Source organism: Rhyacophila brunnea, unplaced genomic scaffold, assembly GCF_057557595.1.
Source record: "Rhyacophila brunnea isolate RB1 unplaced genomic scaffold, BYU_Rbru_1.0 scaffold_18, whole genome shotgun sequence".
Lineage (NCBI taxonomy): Eukaryota > Metazoa > Arthropoda > Insecta > Trichoptera > Rhyacophilidae > Rhyacophila > Rhyacophila brunnea.
Window position 1 is genome coordinate 14571342 of NW_028232837.1, and position 23502 is coordinate 14594843.

At 32.6% G+C, this 23502-nt stretch overlaps 1 protein-coding gene across 2 annotated transcripts in view; it reads left to right on the forward strand.

Annotated features, from left to right (window-relative positions):
• LOC147073241 (uncharacterized) overlaps positions 1–21456 on the forward strand; it is a 199317-nt gene extending 177861 nt beyond the window's left edge. For both annotated transcript variants that reach the window (XM_085945186.1, XM_085945188.1), the window contains 6 exons: positions 1881–2173; positions 8109–8372; positions 13811–13910; positions 14936–15225; positions 16350–16496; positions 17923–21456. In XM_085945186.1, the coding sequence (XP_085801312.1) occupies positions 1889–2173; positions 8109–8372; positions 13811–13910; positions 14936–15225; positions 16350–16496; positions 17923–20904 (4068 nt within the window). In that variant the 5' untranslated portion in view covers positions 1881–1888 and the 3' untranslated portion in view covers positions 20905–21456. The remainder of the gene's footprint in view (positions 1–1880; positions 2174–8108; positions 8373–13810; positions 13911–14935; positions 15226–16349; positions 16497–17922) is intronic.
• The last annotated feature ends 2046 nt before the right edge of the window (positions 21457–23502 follow it).

A 23502-nucleotide genomic window follows, 5' to 3' on the forward strand; every position in this document is an offset into this window, starting at 1 on the left:
CGTGTTCTTTGTTATTATTTTTCTTTGATTTAATTGGTTGGCAAAGAGCGGTTATTATGATGATTGTATGGATAAGTAAATGATTACTCTATTGTATATCTATGAATGATATTTTTTTTAAAATATAAGATGTTCTGATATCAGTGATATATGAATGCAATTCAGTCACATCACGATTTTAGTCTATACAAAGAGAGAGAGAGAGTTAGAGCGGAATGCAGAAACATTTGTCATAACTAAAATTTTCTTAGCAGAAAACACTATGCAGAAACATTGTCCTTAGTTAAGATCATTTCTATTGAAAATAATACCATATTTAAAAATTCTCTTTCCTATAGTTTAGGTAAATTATTTTATAATTGTTAAACGATGACAAAAATATGACAACTGCATTTTATAAATGCAATAACTATAAATACATATTAATATTTAATTATAATACTCTTATGTTTCCATTATAAGTCATTATACGTGATTCCACAGGCACCGCAAGATATTTTTTTAACACGGTAACAATAGCGTTAAGTGTCATTCTATCACCTGGCATCTTGTATTTCTGCGGGCTGGCGTATAAAGTAAAATAATATTCTGCAAATACATGCCAAACGAATTAACACTATCAATATCCATATTGAGATACATTGTTAAATGAATTTGAGTGTATGGACTGTTTTATAGACATGCGAATTTATTTTGACAGCAGCTGTCAACGGTAAATGGTAATACGGAAGGGGGCATGTTCATAAAAAAGTAGTCTATGGTTAAGGATTCCTTAACTCTATACTCAGGATTGTCTATAGTTAAGTCATACTTTTCGGCGACTCATCCTTGGGATCAAAATTTTAGATTATGCATGCCGCTCTTATATTATATTATTTGTATTTTAATGCACGGATGTTGGATAGAAAAATGAGTTATTAGCGAAATATAATTATATTAGTTCACACACACCTGGTTGACTTTCAAATCTAGACATTTCTAACGTAAGTGCCATTCATAATGAGACATCTATTTCAGACTGAAATTCAGCCCATGACCTGAGCATATTACTGCCACTAGATGATTTATATCAAACATTTTTTTAATCCACCATTGCGGGCAAATAGAAGTACAGAAGAGTTCATTATAATACTTTTTTCATGATAAGGCTTGTGTATAGTGTAGTTGTTACTCACTTTACGTCGGAATCACCATTAATTATTGTAGTTATTTAGTATGATTTTCAAATACTAAGTTTAATTATATATGGATACATATTTGACCAATGTTTTATGGTTGTTTTACTGTATGCATTTGTACACTGTAGACATTACATTTTGAAGATGTATAAGTGTATATATATATATTTTTTTTGACCATGTCCAATCCTAATAGGATCATATGGGCCTCAACAGAGTAGAGGTTTGTATTAACAGATTTCGTTTTTTACGAGAAATGGATGTCAGCCACTTGCTCAACCTATTAGGTCCATACCCTGACTCACACAGAAATTGAAAAACAATATGTGTAAGTACTTGCCAGACCCAGGATTCGAAACTGAGACCCACAGCGTGATAGTCCAACGCTTATGCCGCGCGGCCACCGTGGGTGTCAGGTCATAAGTATATTAGGATCATATTAATTTAGTTACCTATGTGAATTTAGTATTTAATGGTTTTACGTCATTTTCAAACACTCACAGTATGCGAGGAACGATTATTTATTTGAGAAATTATTTCTAACCACTTGATTGAAAGGTTTGATATCGACTATTTAATATGATAAGTTCGAGTGACGAGTACTTAGTTAACGTATGAGATCGTTAGTTATAGTTTATGTTGATAGATGTTACTATAATAGTAAAACGATTTTCTAATTAATATCAATTTCTTTTTTTTCAGGACTAAAAATGTGGCGCTATCTAGCGGCCATATTGTGCGTCCTGATCCTCCAGCCATGCTTTGCTTCAGACTGGATGCCCTGCTCCGAGCTGGACCGCTCCCTTCGATACCCTTGCCTCTGCCGCAGTGAAGACGATGGTGATAGTTCGGGTGAAGACGCTGGAGTACCAACTGCAGTCAGCGTCGACTGCGATAGGGTAGTGTTTGCTGGAGACTTTCCTCCACTGCCGCTTGGAGCTCCAGTAGTGTCCTTCAGGCAGCGGTGGGCTGGACACCAGGCTCTGCCAACGCAGGTTAGTACATATATTTCTTTAAGCAACGATTGTATCTGTACACCCAATTGTATAGTTTATCACACTCCACTCTTGAGAATGGTCTCGAGACCGAAACGTTGATGGAAAAATAAAGAAATACTACACGGATTGAAACTATGTTAAAAGGGTACAATTTATTAATAATAGGAGTAAATTTGATGAGTAACAGCAACCGTCTGGCCCGAACGAGAAATGGTAATATTCCGTGCGGAGAAATATGGGATAAACTTAAACAAGCGTTAATGAATAAGTTATTTTTAATAGTACTACAAAAGACAATGCCATGATGACGTTGAATAATGATCCTATAGAGAACCATGTTATATCTGATGCATTTGCTAAGCATTTTGAATCACTTTATAGCTCAATAGAACCGCTACTTGACCCCGATTCTGCTGGTCCTTCGTCTGCAACGCAAGATATTCAAATCTCAGCTTTTGACGAGAAAGATATGGAATATGGGTTTTCAAATTTGTCTCCCAAAAGTTCATTTGGTCCAGATGGCTTGCCACCTTATGTGGTTAAGGGCTGTTACGAACATATATCCTTTCCGCTTAAACATATATTTAATTTAATCATAGCATCCAGCACTTTTCCTGATGCATGGAAAATAACCCGCCTAAGGCCGCTTCATAAAAAGGGATCTAGATCAGAGATCTCTAACTATAGGCCAATAGCAGTTCTTTCGGCTCCATGTAAATTATTTGAATCGATATTACATATAAACATCAACCGTCAAATAGACTCTCGCCTCTCCGATTCGCAGCATGGTTTTCGACTTAGGCGATCCACAGTAACAAATCTTATAGTGTATAATAATTTTATTTCAAATTCTATGGATAAGTCAATTCAAGTTGATTCTGTGTACACAGATATTTCCAAGGCATTTGATCGTGTTGATCACGATATTTTATTACAAAAGCTTTGTACATTTGGCGCGTCATATAATATAATATGTTTTTTTGCTTCTTATTTGAAAAATCGCCGTCAATTTGTTGATTACCATGGGAATGAATCGCGGATTTTTAGAACAAACTCTGGTGTTCCTCAAGGTTCAAATCTTGGCCCAATTTTGTTTTTAATATTTTTTGATGATATTGTCAAAGTTATAACCAATTCTTCTTGTTTGCTATTCGCAGATGATCTTAAACTTTTTCGAACTATTGAAACCCCATTATGCTGTGCGATGTTGCAGTCTGACCTAGATGCTATCTCGCAATGGTCTATCTTAAATAAACTTGAATTCGCTACCTCCAAATGTAATATTATTTCATTCAATCGTTCAAGGCACACCTTATTGTTCCCATACACATTGTCTGGTATAATATTGAGTAGGGTAACGGAGATAAAAGATTTGGGAGTATTGTATGATACAAAGTTCAATTTCAATCAGCATATTCTTAACATCAGTACTAGATCTAGCAAAATGCTTGGTTTTGTTATGAGGGTTTCAAAATCATTCGAAAACGTCCGAGTGCTACGTACATTATACGTATCATTTGTGTTGAGTATTCTTGAATATGCCAGCATTATTTGGAGTCCTAATAGGTTCATGCACACAATTAAGCTGGATCGAGTCCACAATAGATTTCTTAGATTTCTCTACTTAAGAACATACGGGTTCTTTCCTTATGATAATGACAATAAAATGAATTTCCCGACTCGTTTTCTTCTGGGTATGCTATCAATGCAATCCCTGTCTACCCGAAGAGTGATTGTTCTTTTAAAGCATTTCTTTTTACTTCTTCGTGGGTTCATTTACAATCCGCATATACTGGCAAATATTAATTTTCATGTTCCCACCAATATCACTCGCAGCTCCACGGTCTTCAAGATACCTCGTCGCAGGACAGATGTTATGTTTCATGATGCTGTGTATCGTGCAATTAGCTTATTTGATGGCACCATAAAGGTTGATTTGTTTTTTATTAATTATATAATGTTTGTAGACGTTTTAAATAGGATAAATTTATAATTGTATATATTATCATATTTCTTTAATATTTACACATGCTGTCTTTTCCACTTTCTTGTCATATTAGTTGTTATTTGTAATTAAGATATTTTTATATATTTGTATGTATTATGTATTATGGCGCATTGGCCAAAAGCTGTAATGCCGTAATACTCTTTTTTATAAATAAATAAATAAATAAATAAATATTAAATAGTGACGGCTGTATCATATACCTACTTAAACATTTTTTTCCCACTATGTACGATTCTAGCAAGGTCATATGGGCCTCCACAGAGTGGAGGTTTGTATTAACAGATTTTGTTTTTACGAGAAATTGATGTCAGCTACTTACTCAACCTATTAGGTCCATACTCTGAGTCATACATAAAATGAAAAACAATATGACGTGTACTAGCCAGACCCAGAATTCGAAACGTGGTAAAAGTTAATCATCATCATCAGCCTGAATCTATCCACTGCTGGATGAAGGCCTCTTCAAGCTGCTTCTACTTTTCTCGGTCCTGTGCACTGCGTTGCCACGTACTTCCGCAGAACTTTATCATTTCATCGATCCAGCGGCCTCTAGGTCTACCTTGCGGACGTTTTGTACTTCTTGGATACCACTGGATGACTAGATTTGTCCAACGATTGTCTCTTCTTTGAACTATGTGTCAGGCCAATCTTCATTTAAGGCTTTTAATAAACTCTATTACATCGCAAACCCTTGCCTGCTTCCTTATCCACTCATTCCTCTTTTTGTCCTTTCGCGTTATGCCCAGCATGCACCTCTCCATACCACATTGTGTTACTCTAAGTTTATGGATCTCTCTTTTACTTAGGGTCCATGTTTCACACGCATATATGTGATCACGGGAAGCACACACTGGTTGAACACTTTGCGCTTTAGGCACAGTGGAAGGTCACTTTTTAAGAAATTATTCAGGCGGCCAAAAGGATCATTTACACATGTAATAAATTGCTGTTAATGCCAAAAGAATATTTTTTACCTGAATTCTATGTGGTTTGCGTTAGGCAGGGCTTAATTGATTTTTAAAAATAGCCAATAGGTACCATCTGCAATTTGTATTCTTAATGAAAACAAATACGTATGACTGACAGAGTTTAGTGTAAATGATTTATGTCGGTTTTATACCGTCTCATTTGTCACTGTTGTAGATATTCTTAGTAAATACTCATAATTAAATTTATTATTTAATTATAGGTATTATATTATGTTATATCCGAAAACCCATAATAGTATGTATTTACATTTATAATTAAATGCCCCATATGTACATGATATTAAATAAAATAATATACTGAGAAGTGAATGATCGTCATAATACGAGGGTGGGTCAATAATTCCTTAGAAAAAAGCATTAAAACAGTTTTTATTTTTGTATTTTTTTTTTATTTCTCAACATAATCTCCTTGGAGCTCAATACACTTGGTTAGACGTTTCTCAATTTTTTTTAAACCGTCAGAAAAATAAGTTTTCGGAAGGTCCTCAAATAAGCATTTGTCCGATCGATGACTTCTTCATTTGCAAAAAAACCTTGTCCACTTAGCCATTTTTTTAAGTTTGGGAAAAGGAAAAAGTCACTGGGGGCTAAATCTGGCGAATACGGTGGGTGGTCGACCAATTCGAACTTCAATTTTTCAATTTTAGCCATTGATCGTAAACATGTGTGAACACGGGCATTGTCCTGATGAAAGAGGATTTTTTTCCTGTTTAAATGAGGCCATTTTTCTTCAATTTCGTTTTTTAGCTGGTCCAATAAAGATGCATAATAATCCCCTGTTATTGTTTTTCCTTTTTCCAAATAGTCAACGAAAATAATTTCACGTGCATCCCAAAATACAGTAGCTATAACCTTACCAGCTGATTTTACGGTTTTCGCCTTCTTTGGACATGGTTTGTCTTCGCAATCCACTGCTTTGACTGTTCTTTCGTCTCGGGAGTATAGTGGTGTATCCATGTTTTATCTACAGTCACAAAGCGACGAAAAAATTCATCCGGATTGCGTTGCATGAGCGACAACAGGGCTTTAGAGGCCACCACCCTATTGCGTTTATTGTCGACTATGAGCAAACGCGGCACCCATCTTGCAGAAATATTTTTCATGCCCAATTTGTCATGTAAAATAGAAATGACGCTACCTTTTGAGATCCCTGTAACCTCAATTATCTCACTCAACTTTAATCTTCGGTCACTTAACACCATATCGTGGATTTTATTGATCATTTCTGGTGTAGTCACCTCTACAGGACGTCCTGAGCGTGGTTCATCCTTTGTTGATGTACGACCACGTTTAAATTCATTTAACCAGTTATAAATAGTTGCAAGTGAAGGAGCAGATATGCCGTGAACTAAATCCAACTCATTTTTTATTTCCTTTGCTGTTAACCCTTTTATATTAAAATGTTTAATAACAGCTCTAAACTCAATTTTCTCCATTTTCCATTTTTCCATTTTCCACAAGCAATTTTTTTTTTTAAATGTACGAAAAACACACAACAACCCGACCAATCTGATTGAAACTTCGCAGCATACTGAATCGGTAGTGCCGCTGCATGAAAACAAACCGCTTACAGTACTAGTCGCGCCACTTGTCGGCTTTTCTAAGGACTTATTGACCCACCCTCGTATTTCGGCTGTAAAATTAACTTGTGCGTAAAATAAAGCATTATTTTAATACTTTCACTTAGAGAGCTTGCGAATTAGGGAAAATTAAAGTTTAAAAAAAACAATATTACAATGGAAGCATTAATTAAAAATGGGCATGCGTTTTTATTCTTAAAAAGACAAATTAATTGATTTAACCTAGAAAATGAAACAATAGACAAGACACGGGATTGCTGTCTGATTAATCTCTTTTTACCTCTTTAGCTTCAATTTGCCGGAAGAAAAACAATATTATTAACTGTTAAAAAATAACCTATTGTTATTATGACCATGAATTTTGTCTTTTGTTTAATATTAATACCTTTTAAATTACAAAAGAGGGATAACAGGAAAGGGTATCCGTTCTTTAAACGTATTTAATTTACAATTTGTATAATGTTATTTTCAGGTTACTTATACACTTTTTTACTCTTCATAAAAATCAATGTTTAATTATTATAATAAATATCTGTTTCCAAAAGGTAAGCCAAGGTAAATTCAAATTTAGTAAAAATTAGTTATTACCATGTTAAATTGTCGTCCTTTATAGATACAATAAAAAATACAGTAATTTATTATAGTGCCTATAAAGAAAAAAAATGAAATTTATTCAGATGTTATCTTAAAAAACCCATATGCATTAAAAAACTAAAATGACAAAATAACAGAAAACAGACAATATATTTAAAAGAATGTAGGTACTTTAAATCGTATCACTAAAATACCATATGTTTAACGCACGAAAAATCATTATTAATAAATTAATTGATATTTTGACGTAAACTTTTCATGTTTTGTTTGCGTTGAGTTAAAAATAACGTCGGAAAATTGGATAAATATATTATATCTTTTGAAATAATACGGGCCCTTTTAATTAATTTTGTAATTAACGTGTTTATTTGCATTTGAAAAGTAATTAGCAAAAACACAATTTTGTGCGGCCCGTAAACATTGAGTTAAAAACAAGTTCGCTATGAAAACAAATGTATTAAAAAGAGTACATTTTTTTTGTTTCACTCATGTAGAATCAGTACACTCTTAAACACAGTTATTGACTTTCGAATATTTTGCACTACCAATGGTAAGTTGCTTATAATAAGAAAAAAAAACGTATCATTGTGCTTTTGATTTTTGGATAATTATTAGGAACCAACATTTACTACAAATAATAGTTCTCATTTAAAGTTTTAAACCGTATTAAAGAAAAATACATGTAGCTAAAAAATCTCTGAATATGTCACAACAATCTCACCATTTAACCTTCTAATTGTTTATTTATTTTTCATTTGCAGATATTCTCCGACCTCTCTCTCCCATTGCGAAGCCTTGACTTCTCAGGTAACTCCGTTAGGAGACTGACAGAGAGATTAGTCACAGGCCTTCAGTCAACCTTAACTGACCTTATCCTCGCCGATAATCTCCTGGGAGACAACCTTAATCCGATCTTCTCTACGTCGGAGTTCCACGGCCTGACACACCTGTCACTGCTAGACCTCAGTGGAAACTCGATCAGAGGAATCGAGGAAGGCATACTGAAGGGTTGTGATAATTTGATTGTGAGTATTACTGTTGATTTTTTTTTGTTTAATATTAAATTGTATTATCATTAGCAGCCGGATGAATGAACGGTGGATGAAGGCCTCACCTAACCTAACTCCCTTCACTCTTCTCAGTCCTTCTTTTTTCGCTGCCATATACATCCATCGAACTTTATAAGTTCGTACATTCACCGGGTTTTATGGTGATCCTGTGGACGTTTAGTGCATCTTGGGTATCACTATAAGACAGCATTTCTCCAGCGGTTATCCACTCACCGAGTGACATGTCCAGCCCATTGGCATTTCATATGGTTAGCGACCTCTATGATCTCTATGACCCAGCGACCTCCATGACCTCTGTGATCTTTGTTATGGCCTTGACTTGTTACTAGTAATTTTTGAATTTGTCTTATATTACGAGTCCATGTTTTATACGCATACGTGAGCATTAGTATCACACATTAGTTGAACACTTGCGTTTTGAAGATATTATTCAGGCGATCAAATGCACCCCATGCTAGTTTGGTTCTGCAAGTAATCTTGCAAGTACCATGGTCAATTGACCATTATGGCAAAGATAGACGAAGTTGCTGACATTCTCGATTTGAGTGCCATTGAACCATTTTTGGTGAAGAAAAGAAGTTTATCATTACTTCTAAATCTACTTTAGGGCTTTCATTTGCAAGCTTTTGCAGCCTATTCCGAAAGTCTTCTGGGTCGTTTGCAAAGACAACGATGTCATCTGCAAAGTGCAGGTAAAACATATATAAAAAAAAGAATAAGGCCCGTTTCAGACGGGACACCTGTGTCACGCTCGATATAATATAGGAGGCCTTTGTATTCGAATAAATGGGCTTTTGTATTATGTTTATGAATGCCCCAGAGAATAATCAGTCAAGGCATAATTACACGTTATAAATTAGAACATAAAACTTGCTGCGGTAATAAAAACTAGTGTATCGGCGGCTTGAGAAAAGTGTACCGGACACGCATTGACTCATTAGCTCTGGGGCATTCATAAACATAATACAAAGGCCTCCTTATTATATACGAGCACGACACCGGTGTCCCGTCTGAAACGGGCCTAACATACATACTTAATTGAATTTTGTATATTTTAATTAACTAAGAGTATTATTAAATTGTTACGAAGATTTTCTACGTGATTCCATTAATATCAAAATATTATAGCGGGAAGTTAATCTCAAACTACAAAGAGAGTTTGCCTCCATGTTTTTTTTAACATTTGTGTATTTTCTTTACGAATTCTCCATTATTCAGGAATGGCCGTAAAGAAAAAAATCACAGCTTGTAACTCATTTAATTGGCTGCCAGTATGGTGGACGATGGTGGATCGTAGATACTAATTATTATTTTACAATGTCATCTTATTTATAAAAAAAATACTATCACAGTAAATAGTTGACAGTTTATTTAATATGTCTATTAATTTTTATATCCATGCAATCTCCATAGGGAATTGTCCGAATGTGCATTGAGTTATTACCCCTACGAATTTGGCTTAGATGGTTATTGTATAAGGTTTCATGTAAGTTGTACGTATGCAATTCATTGTGGGACACTTATTCGTGCCCCGCAGTACGTGAAACATGAGTTCGTATAACATTTTATCAAATGACGAGTTCTTCGTTGATCATTTCACCGTGGAATACATTTGTACGTATCTTACAAAATGTGACAATAGTTTGCAAATAGTACTGTTCCATTTAGAATAACCCTAATCTAACCTAACCTAGTAAAGACATCTCACAAAATTAACCACATATTGTAGCATACCTACAAATATATTCCACGGTGAAATGTTCAACGAAGAACTCATCATTTGATTAAATGTTACACGAACTCATGTTTCACGTAATGCGGTGCACGAATAAGTATCATGCGGTAAACTGTTTACGTACAGATTTCCGGATACGATTGTATAAATCGTATAATATTCCAGGAGAGAAGACTATGCAATTGAAGTAACGCTAAGCTAGACCAGTTCTTTTAATACATTATTTGCGTCTATCAATACAATTGTATACATCTTTTATATGTCATGAAATCCGTACTAGTTATGCAATGGGATACAATATGCTGCAGCTGATGATGGTGCAAATCAAAGCAGATAATATAAGTGGGTACTTAGGGCACGTTTAAGTTTTAAATTGGCACTTAGAAAACCGTTTTACTCGACTAATAAGAATAAGTCTTATGCGACCGCGGGTTTTAGATAAAATACTCTTAAGGTCGTTTATAGTCAATTTAATTTAGTTTTATGGCAACTCGACATTATGTATTTTCTAAGCGAGCACTCTAGAAATTACACGGCGGTGTTTTTCAAATATTTTTCTTTCATTCGCCGCCAAACTTTGCATTATCCATCGGGTTTAGGACGATTTTGGCGCCGGGACAACTGGACGTCACGCAATTCGAAAATAAATAGACGTTAGGTACTTATTGGTACTTAAAAAAAATAATATTGTTATTTATATTTAAATTATTATATTATGATTTAATAGTTGGTGAGAATTTAAATATGCACACGTAAATAATGATTTAATCATGCATTTGTTTAAGTTCCAACAAAAAAAGAGTTTTTTTATTTTTATATAAAGCCTTAGGTATGGTAATTCTCAATCCGCAATAAAAAATATTATGTTAAGAGTTAAGAGTAAAATAAATTAAAAATACTAAGTAGTAGATTGAAAAATTCCTCGTCTACGTTCTGTTTACGTGTATACGACAGTGCGGCGTCCAATTGTCCTGGCGTCCAGTTGTCCCATTCCTTATAAATCAACATATATAAGTAGATACTATTTTATTAATGCAACCAAACAGTTACATATTATTATATTGTATTACGAATTATATAAAGAAACAATAATAATAAAATAGTAAAACGAAATAAATGACAAAAGGTGTAAAATTTAACAATATACGTACATACTAAATATATATAAACCAAATAAACTACTTATTATAAAACTATTAATATATAAAATAGTTCCTTCAGTCCCCTGGATACCTCTAGAATACCTAAAACAGCGACTGCATTACCTCGTGGATTTTTATGGTTATTCGTTGTCTGGCAGTTGAATGGCACTCATCTGTTTTATCAGTCAAGCGACGACCAATCTCACCCACCGTCTTCAAAAGATAAGGTCCCGTGTATCAACAACAGTGGCATCCCAAAACATACGTTTCCCTTCCCTCCATGAAATTATTGTGATACTATCAGGTCGCTTGACATCTTGTCGACAGACACCAAGTCTTGCATTGATGGAACTCCCGACGAAGCCAAAGATTGACAGATCACGTCATTGATAGAAAACTGACGACTATGTCTCCCGGCACTCTTCTAGCAGCTCAATATATATCGACCCATACGGTCAACTGGTCTTTCGCAATTACATAACTGAATATGATTCAAATTCATATCTTTCATTGTCCAGATGAGTGCTCTTATCCTTTTAGCTACCGATACGTCTAGACGTCGATATTTTTCAGCCGCTAATGAGATATGGCAAAAAATAAAGCAAAAATCGTTTGCCATTTTCCAAAATGGCGACTCAAAGGATATTTCGTTCAAATTTACTGATATTTCCACTTTAATAACATTATAATTTTGTATTTAGAACGCATCATTGTGGAACAAAATATGTATAGCGAATCCAAGTATATATATATATATTTTAAAATTGTATCTACAATATAATATGTATAAAATCTGGATCCCCAAATAAAAAGGTTTCGTAACAGATTTTCCTATTATATTATAGGAAGTGATTTTATTCATTTACTTATTGACAATCAATTGTAAGGAAAACTTTTTATTTAGCTTAAAAATGTAAGAGTAACATGGGTGCCGTAGTTGTTTAAGAAGCACTGCTATAAGACATATTGCTATCCACTTATCAGGGTTGTCATACCCACTCGAATACCCTTATAATAAAATTAGAATGGAAACTTTTAAAGTTAATTTTGACAATTAAGATTCATGAATTTTCACCATTAACGATGGTTACGAAATTATTAAGAATTAATTTATGAGCTAGAAGTGTTTTATTAACTGGAGAAGTTTGAAAGGTGAAAAATCAATAACTTAATTGGTATTCTTTACAAAGTGTTCTATTGAATTGGAAAGTAGTAGTTTAATTTTATTATTCTATTGGCTTAATCAAATTAATACAAATATTAACAATCTAATCTAATATTTTTCTTTTAGACATCTTAATCGATTTTAGTATACATGAAAAGTACTTATTTTTTCATCAAATATCTTTAGTTAGATGATACTATTATTTTTTTTTGGTACAGTTCGGTTATGAGGAATAACAACGAAAAACACATTTTGAAAATAGCCGATATACTGAATTATTTGTTAGGTTAACCTAACTTAACCTAACCTAACCTAAGCTAACCCAAATTATCAAATAATCCAGTATATCGGGTATTTTCAAAATGTGTTTTCCGCTGTATTCATTATAACCGAACTGTACCATTTTTTTCTCTTTGTAGACGTCCATTTCTAGACATATTATGTTTATCCCATTTATCTCCGTTGGATCCTTAATCTTGTATTTTTTTTGATAGCATCTTCCATCTAGTTTCAGGTCTTTCAATACTTCAACGTGTTTTTTGAGGCCTCCGTTCTGAAACCTTTCATCCCTACTGTTATAATACTTCAGAGTACCGATGTAATTGGCCTAAGGACAACATATTAATAAAATGTGATTGTATTCCTAAATTTATCCGCGTCTGAAACTACCATTACTGTATAGTGTACACCCTCCTGAAGCAGGCCCCCAGTCTACGATATTTGGAGGGCCCCAAACATATCGCTAATGTTAAGAGCAGTGTAATGTTCTATAGTAGTTTTTCCTAAATGGTATTCCACGGAACTCTAAGGTTTCGTCTAAAATAAAGGGTATTCCGTCTATTTTTAGCAATTTTTGGTATTTTTAAATACATCCACTTGACTTACAAATAACATGCGACCCTCGCCGTATTGGATAAATAGTCATTTTTATTAGTCAGGAAATACACTAAAAATAATTATAAAATAAAATTCTGCTCGCGAAATAGCGCCGTAGCTTTTTTTTACTATTAGACCAAATTTGCGGTGTATTTATCTTACTTGACTTGTCGACCCACCACGCCAGACACCCGTAAGCCCTGGCTCCCAGGCTAAAGTTCTGTCAGTCCTCTTCTTGTGGGAGCCATGGTGTACATGCACAAACCGACTTCTCTGACTCGTTTGCTAGTTTTGTATAAACGTAATATGTAAATTATTCGATTAAATCTTTAAGGGATGATATTACTGCCAATTTCAGAAGTTGAACCAGGATATATATATATATATATATATATATATATATATATATATATATATATATATATATAATGTAATTAAGAGTTACTCACTATTATTATTTATTGACTTCTTTCAGGAATTCCGATTGGACAGAAATAATTTGGTGTCAGTTCCAAGTGCATCTTTGAATGGACCACGGGCTTTGAGAATATTTTCTTTAAAAGAAAACAGAATAAGTGAGTAACTATATTTTATTAATCGGTAGTAAAACTCTATTGTAATGTTTAACTCTATTAATTAAGTTTATTTGAGATGTCTGGAAAAATAAATGGTAGTTTTCATTCCCGTAAAATGTTAATTTATAATAAACAAAATCTAAAAATAGTTAAAATATTATTTTTTATTAGTTTACATACAGCATTTTACAATACTTTGTTTAGAATTTAAAAGATATACCTATACATAATATGAAAGAAATAAATTATTATATATTTTTGTTTACAAAATTTGACGAAAATAGAAACTGCCATTTTTGTTTCCAAAAACCTCAGTTGATTGATTGAGCCCTCATTTACATATTTATTTCTTCATTTATTTATTTTGTTGATAGGCTTATGATATGAAAATGCCATTGAATTTCTTAAAGTGAAGAGATTGTTCATAATAATAATATAATGTAACATCTTAAATTGAGATAGATAGTATGCATACATACCTCTATGATTAGTTTTCTTTTTTACAATAAATTAAATCACCTGTATTGAGAATGAAATTTTAATAAAGTTAACTAAATTAACTGATTTTTATATGAACATCGATCATTCTATCATTTGAAATTTTAGTGTGTAGCAATAAATAGAATTAATTAAGACGGTAATTCAGTGAAACGGCAAATAATTTTCAACTATAGGTGCGACGAAATTTTGGACTTGCTGGGAATCGGAGAGCGAACGTAGAGCTGTGAGCGCGTCAATTTTTTTCATCATGGCGACGGGGGTATTAATTCTTAAGTCGTCCAAAGATGACATTTACTTGAAAAAGAAAACATGTCAATGAATATATTATTATTGTTACTAATAGAGCAATAAACAGAACATTAAATGGACGCATATTGGATTTATATGAAAAATTATATTTCGTTCGGCACGCATCATTTGCACAATCCGCGCATCGCCTACCCACGACCATTTTAGACCATGCCTTAACTGAGGCATATATAGCCTTAATGTTATTTATCTTTGTTTATTATCATTAATTTCAGCCAAAATCCGTCAAGGCGCCTTCCTCTCACAGCGCTCATTAGAACACTTGGACCTTCAAGGAAATATGCTGTCAAACATAGACGGATCAGCGTTTGCTGGCCTCCAACGTCTCAGGTCGTTAGGACTAGGAAGAAACCGTCTGGCCAAGCTGAACAGTGACGTCTTCCAGGGAGCAGAAAGACTCGACAGGCTGGATTTATCAGAGAACTTCATCGCCGAGTTTCCGAGCGTCGCTCTGAAGACCTTCGCGGCTCTTAAGCATTTGAACCTTTCGACTAATATGCTAACGGTAAGAGAAATATTTAAACATTCTAAAAAATTTAAAGTACATCACCTCTTTTGCTTCTAGATAGGGAACATTTTATATAGATACTTCTACTTACCTCGGAATCTTTATATAACTTATAGCAAAGAAATTGTTTGTCCATCGACATGTTCAATACCTCCATTCAGGTAATCAAATAGTACAGTTGATTGTTTTTTGGTGCTGAGTACTCAGCTTATCCTGTGCTTGTTTACAATAATTATATCCAATTACAATATCTAATAATCACATTTCATTATATATCTGTACCTCAAATTCAATATATCTTACGTCAAATAGACAACATGTAATTCTTTTGCCAGACCCAGTATTCAAACCAGGAACCCAGGACATTACAGGTCGACACGTTATCGCTCGGCCATCGTGTGCGTATAAAATATAGTCGCTAATATTAACGGAATTTGACATAACACATCGGAGGCATAGTTTTAATTTTTTTTACGTGATTTGTATTGTACCGTTTATACAGTACATTTCCCGAAATACGACGATTATGGGTTTAAGTCGCATCGTGTGTATTTTACAACGTTTTTATTAGCTCGTATTCTTATTTGTCCGGTGGTTGTTTATCCAATACAAATCTTGCAATCGATTTTTAACTAACTTCCCGACAAGCTAGACATTTGAAACTTTTAGAATATATCAGAACACGATGCTAATGCATTCTTTTAATACTTTTAGTCATATTTAAGTAGAATTCAATTCATTTTCAGTTAATTCTATTTTGTATGAAAAGTTATTTCGGAGGAAATCCGTTATCCAATCCACTATTATTGGTTACTAAGTGGGTGGTCCTAGCAAAAAAATATTAAATTATTAATATATAGTGCGTTACTATGGAAATCAAAATGACATTTCAGTATTCTATATTTGTTTGTTTTTTATTTTCTTCATATCAAGTACAAGTTTGAGCATATTGAGCATAATAATTCAACAGAAAATTTAAAAACGTTATATATAAAAAGATATTGTTATCTTGTAATTATTTTGTTTGAGAATATTATGAAATAAACAGATATGTATTAACGGTAAATATTAAAAAAAAACCTTTTCCAAGAATAATAATATTTATAAATGTTCTTTTCCAGCATTTGGACAACGGTCACCTAGGCTCAATGGTTTCCCTGCAAGCGCTAGACCTCAGCAGAAACAATATTGCCAATTTAGCTCCAGGAACATTTCTGGGCTTAAAACAGCTGCGATATCTTGACATCGGAGTAAATGCCCTTAGAACCGTAAGTAAAATAATGATTGTATTTTAAACTATTAATAACAGACTTATTTAAATATATATTTGTAGTCTAGTGGTAATATAAATATTTATTGATACGACACAATCTACTAATATACATTTAAAGGTGTATAAATTATTCAATACGTACTACTTGCTTATCTAAAACATTAAAAATAAATATTTTTTTTTTCAATTATTATATTAAATTTGTATGTAAAAAATATGGTTTCGGTATTAAGAATAATATAAAAAAACTCGATATAATTTAACTCAATAGAACTTCAAGTTAAACACATTAATTGTATTTGCTAAATAAATAAAAAATACTGTGGATTTGAAACAAAGTTTTTTTAAGATAATTCTACAATATGTATCTGATTTATTTATATTAACACCTATTTGAATGGTTATTGAAAGTATTAGTTTACATTGTAAATAAGTCCAGAGATGACCTTATTTTTATAAATTATCTGTTTTTAAAGTCCTCTCTTTAAACTGTTTTAATAATCAAAAAGTATAAATACACAAAAATAGAATTGATCACTTTGTGAATGATAAGAGAAGCATATACTATGTACACTCTTCCTTTTTTATGACTGTCCAAAATTGGAAGACTGTTGTCTGAATCTCCAGTATCAATTTGTTCCAAATATGGGTTCATATCCCGTAACAGCTGTCAAAATAAATAACTCAGATATCACGGAATGAACAAAAAATATAGTTCTACTACGTAAATGCAAGTTCGTTTAATAAAACATATCGTCGTTAAAAGTATGAATTATTATTCAATTTATATACATTTTTCGAACTATTTTTTAATTATGACAATTATCAAAAAAAAAAAAATATAATTGTTTTTAATAAATTTGACAATAGGTATATGTATTAAATTTGAAATGAATTAAAAATATGTGTAGGAACTGTTCTTTTTAATGATTTGTATGTGATTAATTAAAATAGTTTTAAAAATTCATGGCAAATTGAATAAATAATATTCTTTGTTTCGTAATTCTGTCATTAAAAATGTTCATAGTAGCATCAAATACCCTTTTCAGTTCTCATTATCATCGGTATGTACAGTAGTATTGTGTACGTCATTCCTTATATTTTGAGAGCCTCAAAACTTATTTTCAATTATTAGAAAATACAACAAAGAAAGGTAAAAGTCCGGAACTATAAATATATTACCTACTGAAATGTTTTTTATTTATAGCTATAACCGCTGATATAATATTAATATGAATACATACGTCATACATACTACCTCTACATATGTGTTTGTATTTATATCCATTATGATTGTTTTCCAAAAAATGATTTGATTAAAGCCATACAGTTTTTATTGGAAAACTTTGGAAACGAAAATATTATATTTATCATAACTAAAATTAGAAATTTATTAATATTTTTATTCTTACATTTAACAGGTGGAAGACGATGCATTCGAGGGTTTAGACAATCTGGAGACACTTCTGTTACGCGACAACAATATTCTTCTAATCCCTGCATCAGCTCTTGGAAGATTACCACGTCTTTCATCCATCCACCTCGGCTACAACCGAGTGACTGCTGTATCCAGTGACATTCTCCGCTCAATGGCCGAACACGTCTCATCATTAGTTTTAGCCAGAAATGTTATCAGAGAACTCCCCGCAGCTGCCTTCCAACACTTTAAATTCCTGACTCATTTAGACTTGAATGGAAATTTATTGAATATTTTAAACGCTGATATCTTCCTTGGATTAGAAAATTCGTTAGAATATTTATCAGCGTCTCAAAATCGTATTTTAAATCTAGCTGGACCTCCTTTACAGTTTTTGAGATTATGGTATTTAGATTTGTCTGGGAATCAATTGAGCGAACTTTCTAGAAACGCTTTTACAATGATTCCGAATCTGTCATTTTTAAATATTAGTAGAAATCTTCATTTGAATAGTATACCACACACTGTTTTACACCATACGCCAGAGCTTGTGACTATTGATTTAAGCCATAACGGTTTAAAATCATTGCCAGCAGATTTATTTACCAATGCACCTAATTTGGAAAATATTTATTTGAGTGATAATGCCATACAAGAAATACCTGAAGGCGTGTTTGTTAATATGCGTAATTTGACGTTAGTTGATTTAAGTAATAATCACATAACAAATATCAGACAAGCAGCTTTTGTAAACGTTATGTCAATACAGCAGCTCTTACTACGTGGAAATCAACTTAACGCTTTCAAAGGTGAATTCTTTAATACCGGAACTAGTCTTGAAATTCTTGATCTTTCTGATAATCAACTAAGTTATCTATTCCCGTCATCGTTCAGAATTCATCCAAGACTAAAGAAGATAATGGCTTCAAATAATAAATTCAACTTCTTCCCTGCTGAGCTGATTGCTAGTTTACAATATCTAGAGCACGTTGATTTATCCAAAAACGGACTGAAGAGTATTGAAGAACTTGATTTTGCTAGACTTCCAAGGCTAAAATCTCTTCTTGTTGCAAATAATCAGATAGAATCTATAAGTGAAATGGCTTTCCATAATTCGACTCAATTACAAATATTAGATCTTAGTTTCAATAATTTGGACCGTCTCGGAGAACGCACTTTTGAAGGTTTAGCCAGATTAGAAATGCTGAATCTAGAACATAACCTTCTGACAGAATTACCAGATGCCTTGTTTGATAGATCTCGACTTCAAATGCTGGAAAATATTAATCTTGCTCACAATTTGTTTGAAGTTCCTCCACTAAAAGCATTGCAAAAACAATACTTCTTTATTTCTTCAGTTGATCTTTCTCATAATAAACTAGTTGATTTACCAGCTGATGACAGTATAATGGTGAATATCAAAGAGTTAGATCTTTCATTCAATCCACTCTCAAAAGAATCCATCAAAAATGTTCTTGGGGAACCGAAAACTGTACGAAATTTGAATCTGGCAGGAACTGGAATTACTGAAGTATCTCAACTTGAAACTCCTTTCTTGCATCATTTGAATTTATCACACAACAATATTACAAATCTAAATGAAAAAGTTTTTGAAAGAACGACTTTGTTAGAATCTTTGGACTTATCATATAATCAAATCTCAGATATGAGCACATCGATCCCAAAAATCTGGCCTGTTTTGAAAAGTATTCAATTTTTAAATCTATCAAATAATCCTATTACTACAATATCTCAAGGAGACTTAGACGGATTAGAATCTTTGAGATTACTAAGTATAGAAAATCTTGAAGAATGTTCAAAAATGGAGAGAAACGCATTCAAGCCTCTTATCAATTTGGCAGAACTAAAAGCTTACAATTATCCGAGGCTAGGTTATTTAGACGTACAAGGTATTCTTCAAAGTCTTCCTGTTTTGCAAAGGTTAGATATTGAAATCAAAGATGTATCTGTAGGAAGCGATCAACTTCAGTCAGCACTTCATCCTAGATTGCAAGAACTGGGAATTCGAGGACCAAGATTGAAGAGTATTTCTTCTGGAGCTCTCGCTGGACTCAAAAGCCAAACAATTGCGATAAGACTAAGAAATACTTCATTGACCACTCTTCCGCCAGCTTTATTGTTCCCATTGCCAAGATCATCTCGTGTTACTTTAGATGTCACTGGAAGTAAATTGACTTCTCTTCAGCCTCAACTTTTAGTTGCTCTTGATGACAGAAAAGCAGATTTATCTATGTTAGGGTTAGACACAAATCCAATACATTGCGATTGTGCTGCAAGAGCATTAAGAAGATGGCTCCCAAGTTCTCACATGTCAAACATAAAATGTTCAACTCCTGACTATTTATCAGGACAACTTTTGGTTGAAATTGGTGATGATGAACTGTCATGTGATCCAAGAAGGCCAACTACTCTTACAACACCGCCGTCTACGCTATCAACGAAACCTTCAAGAATAGTGCAAAAGACTACTATAGAGCCTGAAATAATTTGGTCAGTTGCACCATCATTAGAAGAAAAAACTAAACCAAAGAACACGAACATTAAAGGTGCTCCAATAACCAGCCAATCAGCTGTTAATAATGATGATACATTAATCATAGGAATTGTAGGAGGTGTTGTAGCATTTATTGCTATTTTAGTGATAATTATTTGTATTGTTAGATTGAGGATGACTTCTACGCAATATAGAGGAGGACCATTAGCAGGTGGTGGCCCAATGGGTCCTATGTCAGCGTTACCTCCGTTATATGCTGTACCTCCTTATGGAAATGCATATGCCGCAACGCTTCCTCCGAATGCTTCCATGAGTAATTCTACTCTTCCTCACAAGATGCATTCGGCTCCAGCCTCTGTGAGGCCAGCTTACGCCACAATGGGGAGGGTTCCTTATTACAGCCAAAATCCTCCAACGCCTCAACCGTACTTCGTGAGTTTGCCGCCGCACGATGAAAAAATATACCGATAGTGTTATCTTAGAATAGCTCTGTTTATTTAATGCCACCGTTAACCCTCGTTAAACCGCTCGAGTTTGTTCAGAGTAAACCGTTTTATAAAATTCACTGTGGGGTAGGATAATTATTTGGATTTTTAATAAATTAAAATGGTTTCAGCATAAATAAATATTTGTGTGATTTTTTTTAATTTGGTCAGAAAACAATGGTGGCGGTATAGATAAGAGGAGTTTAACAAGGGTTGACAGTATTAATTTATTTAAACGTACTAGGTTAATTATTAACACGTTAGCTAGGTATATTATTTTCATTTAAAATTAATTAGAAAATAAAAACATTCCCAAAATGTCTCGGATAATAAAAAATGATCATTAATAATTAATAATACACAAAAGTTTAATTGGTGAAAATGTTTATGAAGAAGATTTTAAACAATTTAAAATGTATTTTTTAAATATATAATTACGTACTTATAATATACTGTACTAATTTTATTGTGTTTAGAATTTGACATTTAAATACAGTTTGACTGATTATAATTTATACCATTTTTTTGTTTATTTTATAGTGATATGTATTTATAATTTATTTTTTACAATTTAGGTATGCATGTTTTAATTTTGAAGGTCATATTTTTATCAAATTTTTAATACAAATAATTTTAATACAATTTGATAATTGAATTATAAATATTAATTTTTCAGTATTTCTTAATATTACGATGAAAGTGGAAAATATAAAATTAATATTGTTTGTTGTTCGAATGCTGAATGTTTGGATGTGTGAAAATAAATTTAAAAATATCATTTTTTTAGTTTAAATGTTGTCTTAAATGCATGACCCGATCCTACAAATAAAAGTATTATAAAGGTACAGCGTCACCAGAGAAGTTTCATAATTTGCTACAGGAATCAAGAAAAAGTGGAAGGGTACCAAGATGAGACAAAGCGATACAAGAGGCGCTATATTAACAGAGATTATATTAATATCAACCATATACAAAAATACATTACCAAAATACAATACTTAATAAAAACATCGGAATACAAGGGAAACAAAGATGGAAATAGGTTGTTAAGGGTCCACATGCTCAGTGTAGGCCAAAATGGAGCTTTTGTGGTATTTTCAGAGCATAACCCTAGACATTCCTTAAACGCGCGTATTTGAACATGTACCGTTTTTAAAAAAATATTTTTTTTCAGTTAGGTACAAAATCTTAACACCACTGCACATGGGTGTCTTGAAATATGACTATATTCTAAAACATTAGAGCGAAAAGTTTAAAAGAATACTATTTTATGTAATAAAAATACTTTATGCAGTCATCAACTATTTAAAATAAATATAAAGGATAATAAGGCTTCAAATAGATTATCTACAACGTTTAAGGAATGTCCAGGGTTATGCTCTGAAAATTCCTTAAAAGCTCCATTTTGACCTACGCTGAGCATGTGGTCCGTTAAGTAAATTAAATCATCTTGAATATATTTACATAAAATTCTGAATGCTTCAAACGTCGGTTAGTAAGTAGGTGCTTGTAAGTATCAAGTCGGCACCTATCAATATCAAAGTAATATTCTTATTAAATAACATTATAACATTACTATCTACAATGATACACGAAGAACGCGTTATTTTTTTATTTCAATGCTATACGGCCACCTCTTTCCGGTACGACAGCTCACGGTGAGCTGTGATACCACAAAATTTAATACATACCAGTGGCGAAGGGTGACTTTTTAAAAGAGGTAGGCTGTGGGAGTAACCATGCTTGTCAGATATATTTGCGGGAAATAAGAAGATAACCCAATATTACTACTGATGAATAGGTACGCTAAAACGAAGAAATTTCCAAAGCTTAATTGGTTTGTTATAATTAGTTCATAAAAATAAGCAATTAGTTTGAATTACTTGTATGTATGTATTTTCCTAAACATTTATAAACGTAACATACGCTCAAAATATATTACCTATCATCTATGAAAATATCCGTTGTTGTATATGTATTATGTTCCATAACAATTTATAATTTAACCCGTAAAACTAGACATTTTAAAATACGTCTATATTTAAAACACAGACTTAGGTAGGTACAATATCAGATATTTAAATTGTCTTATGAGTGAACTAATAAATAAATAAAAATCATGAGATAAATTATTTTATATTTTTAACAACAATCAATACATATTTATGTGATTGAATCCCACAGAAATTATTTTTTAAATTATCTTCTTATTAATTATTTTGAATAAATGTGCTCTTGCGACGTAAGTGATAACGAAACAGCTTGTACATTTGTATGCGTGACGCCAGACATTTTGAAATAATGAGAAAAAACTTCATATTGAAAAACCCGTCGATTCACGCGAAAATAATCCTATACAATATGTGAAGCGAAACGCGATGTATTCTATTTTTTTAAACTTTCGAGAGATGCCATAGATAGTGGTTATTGAAATATGGGAAAAGATCGTAAAATTATGACAATTATACGATAGATGTCTTTGGGCATATTGAATATATTATTATTTGTGATTATATAAATACGTCAACATGAAAATAAAAATTATTTTTCTTAAGAAGGTAGGCTTTAAATAATCGCCTAGTAT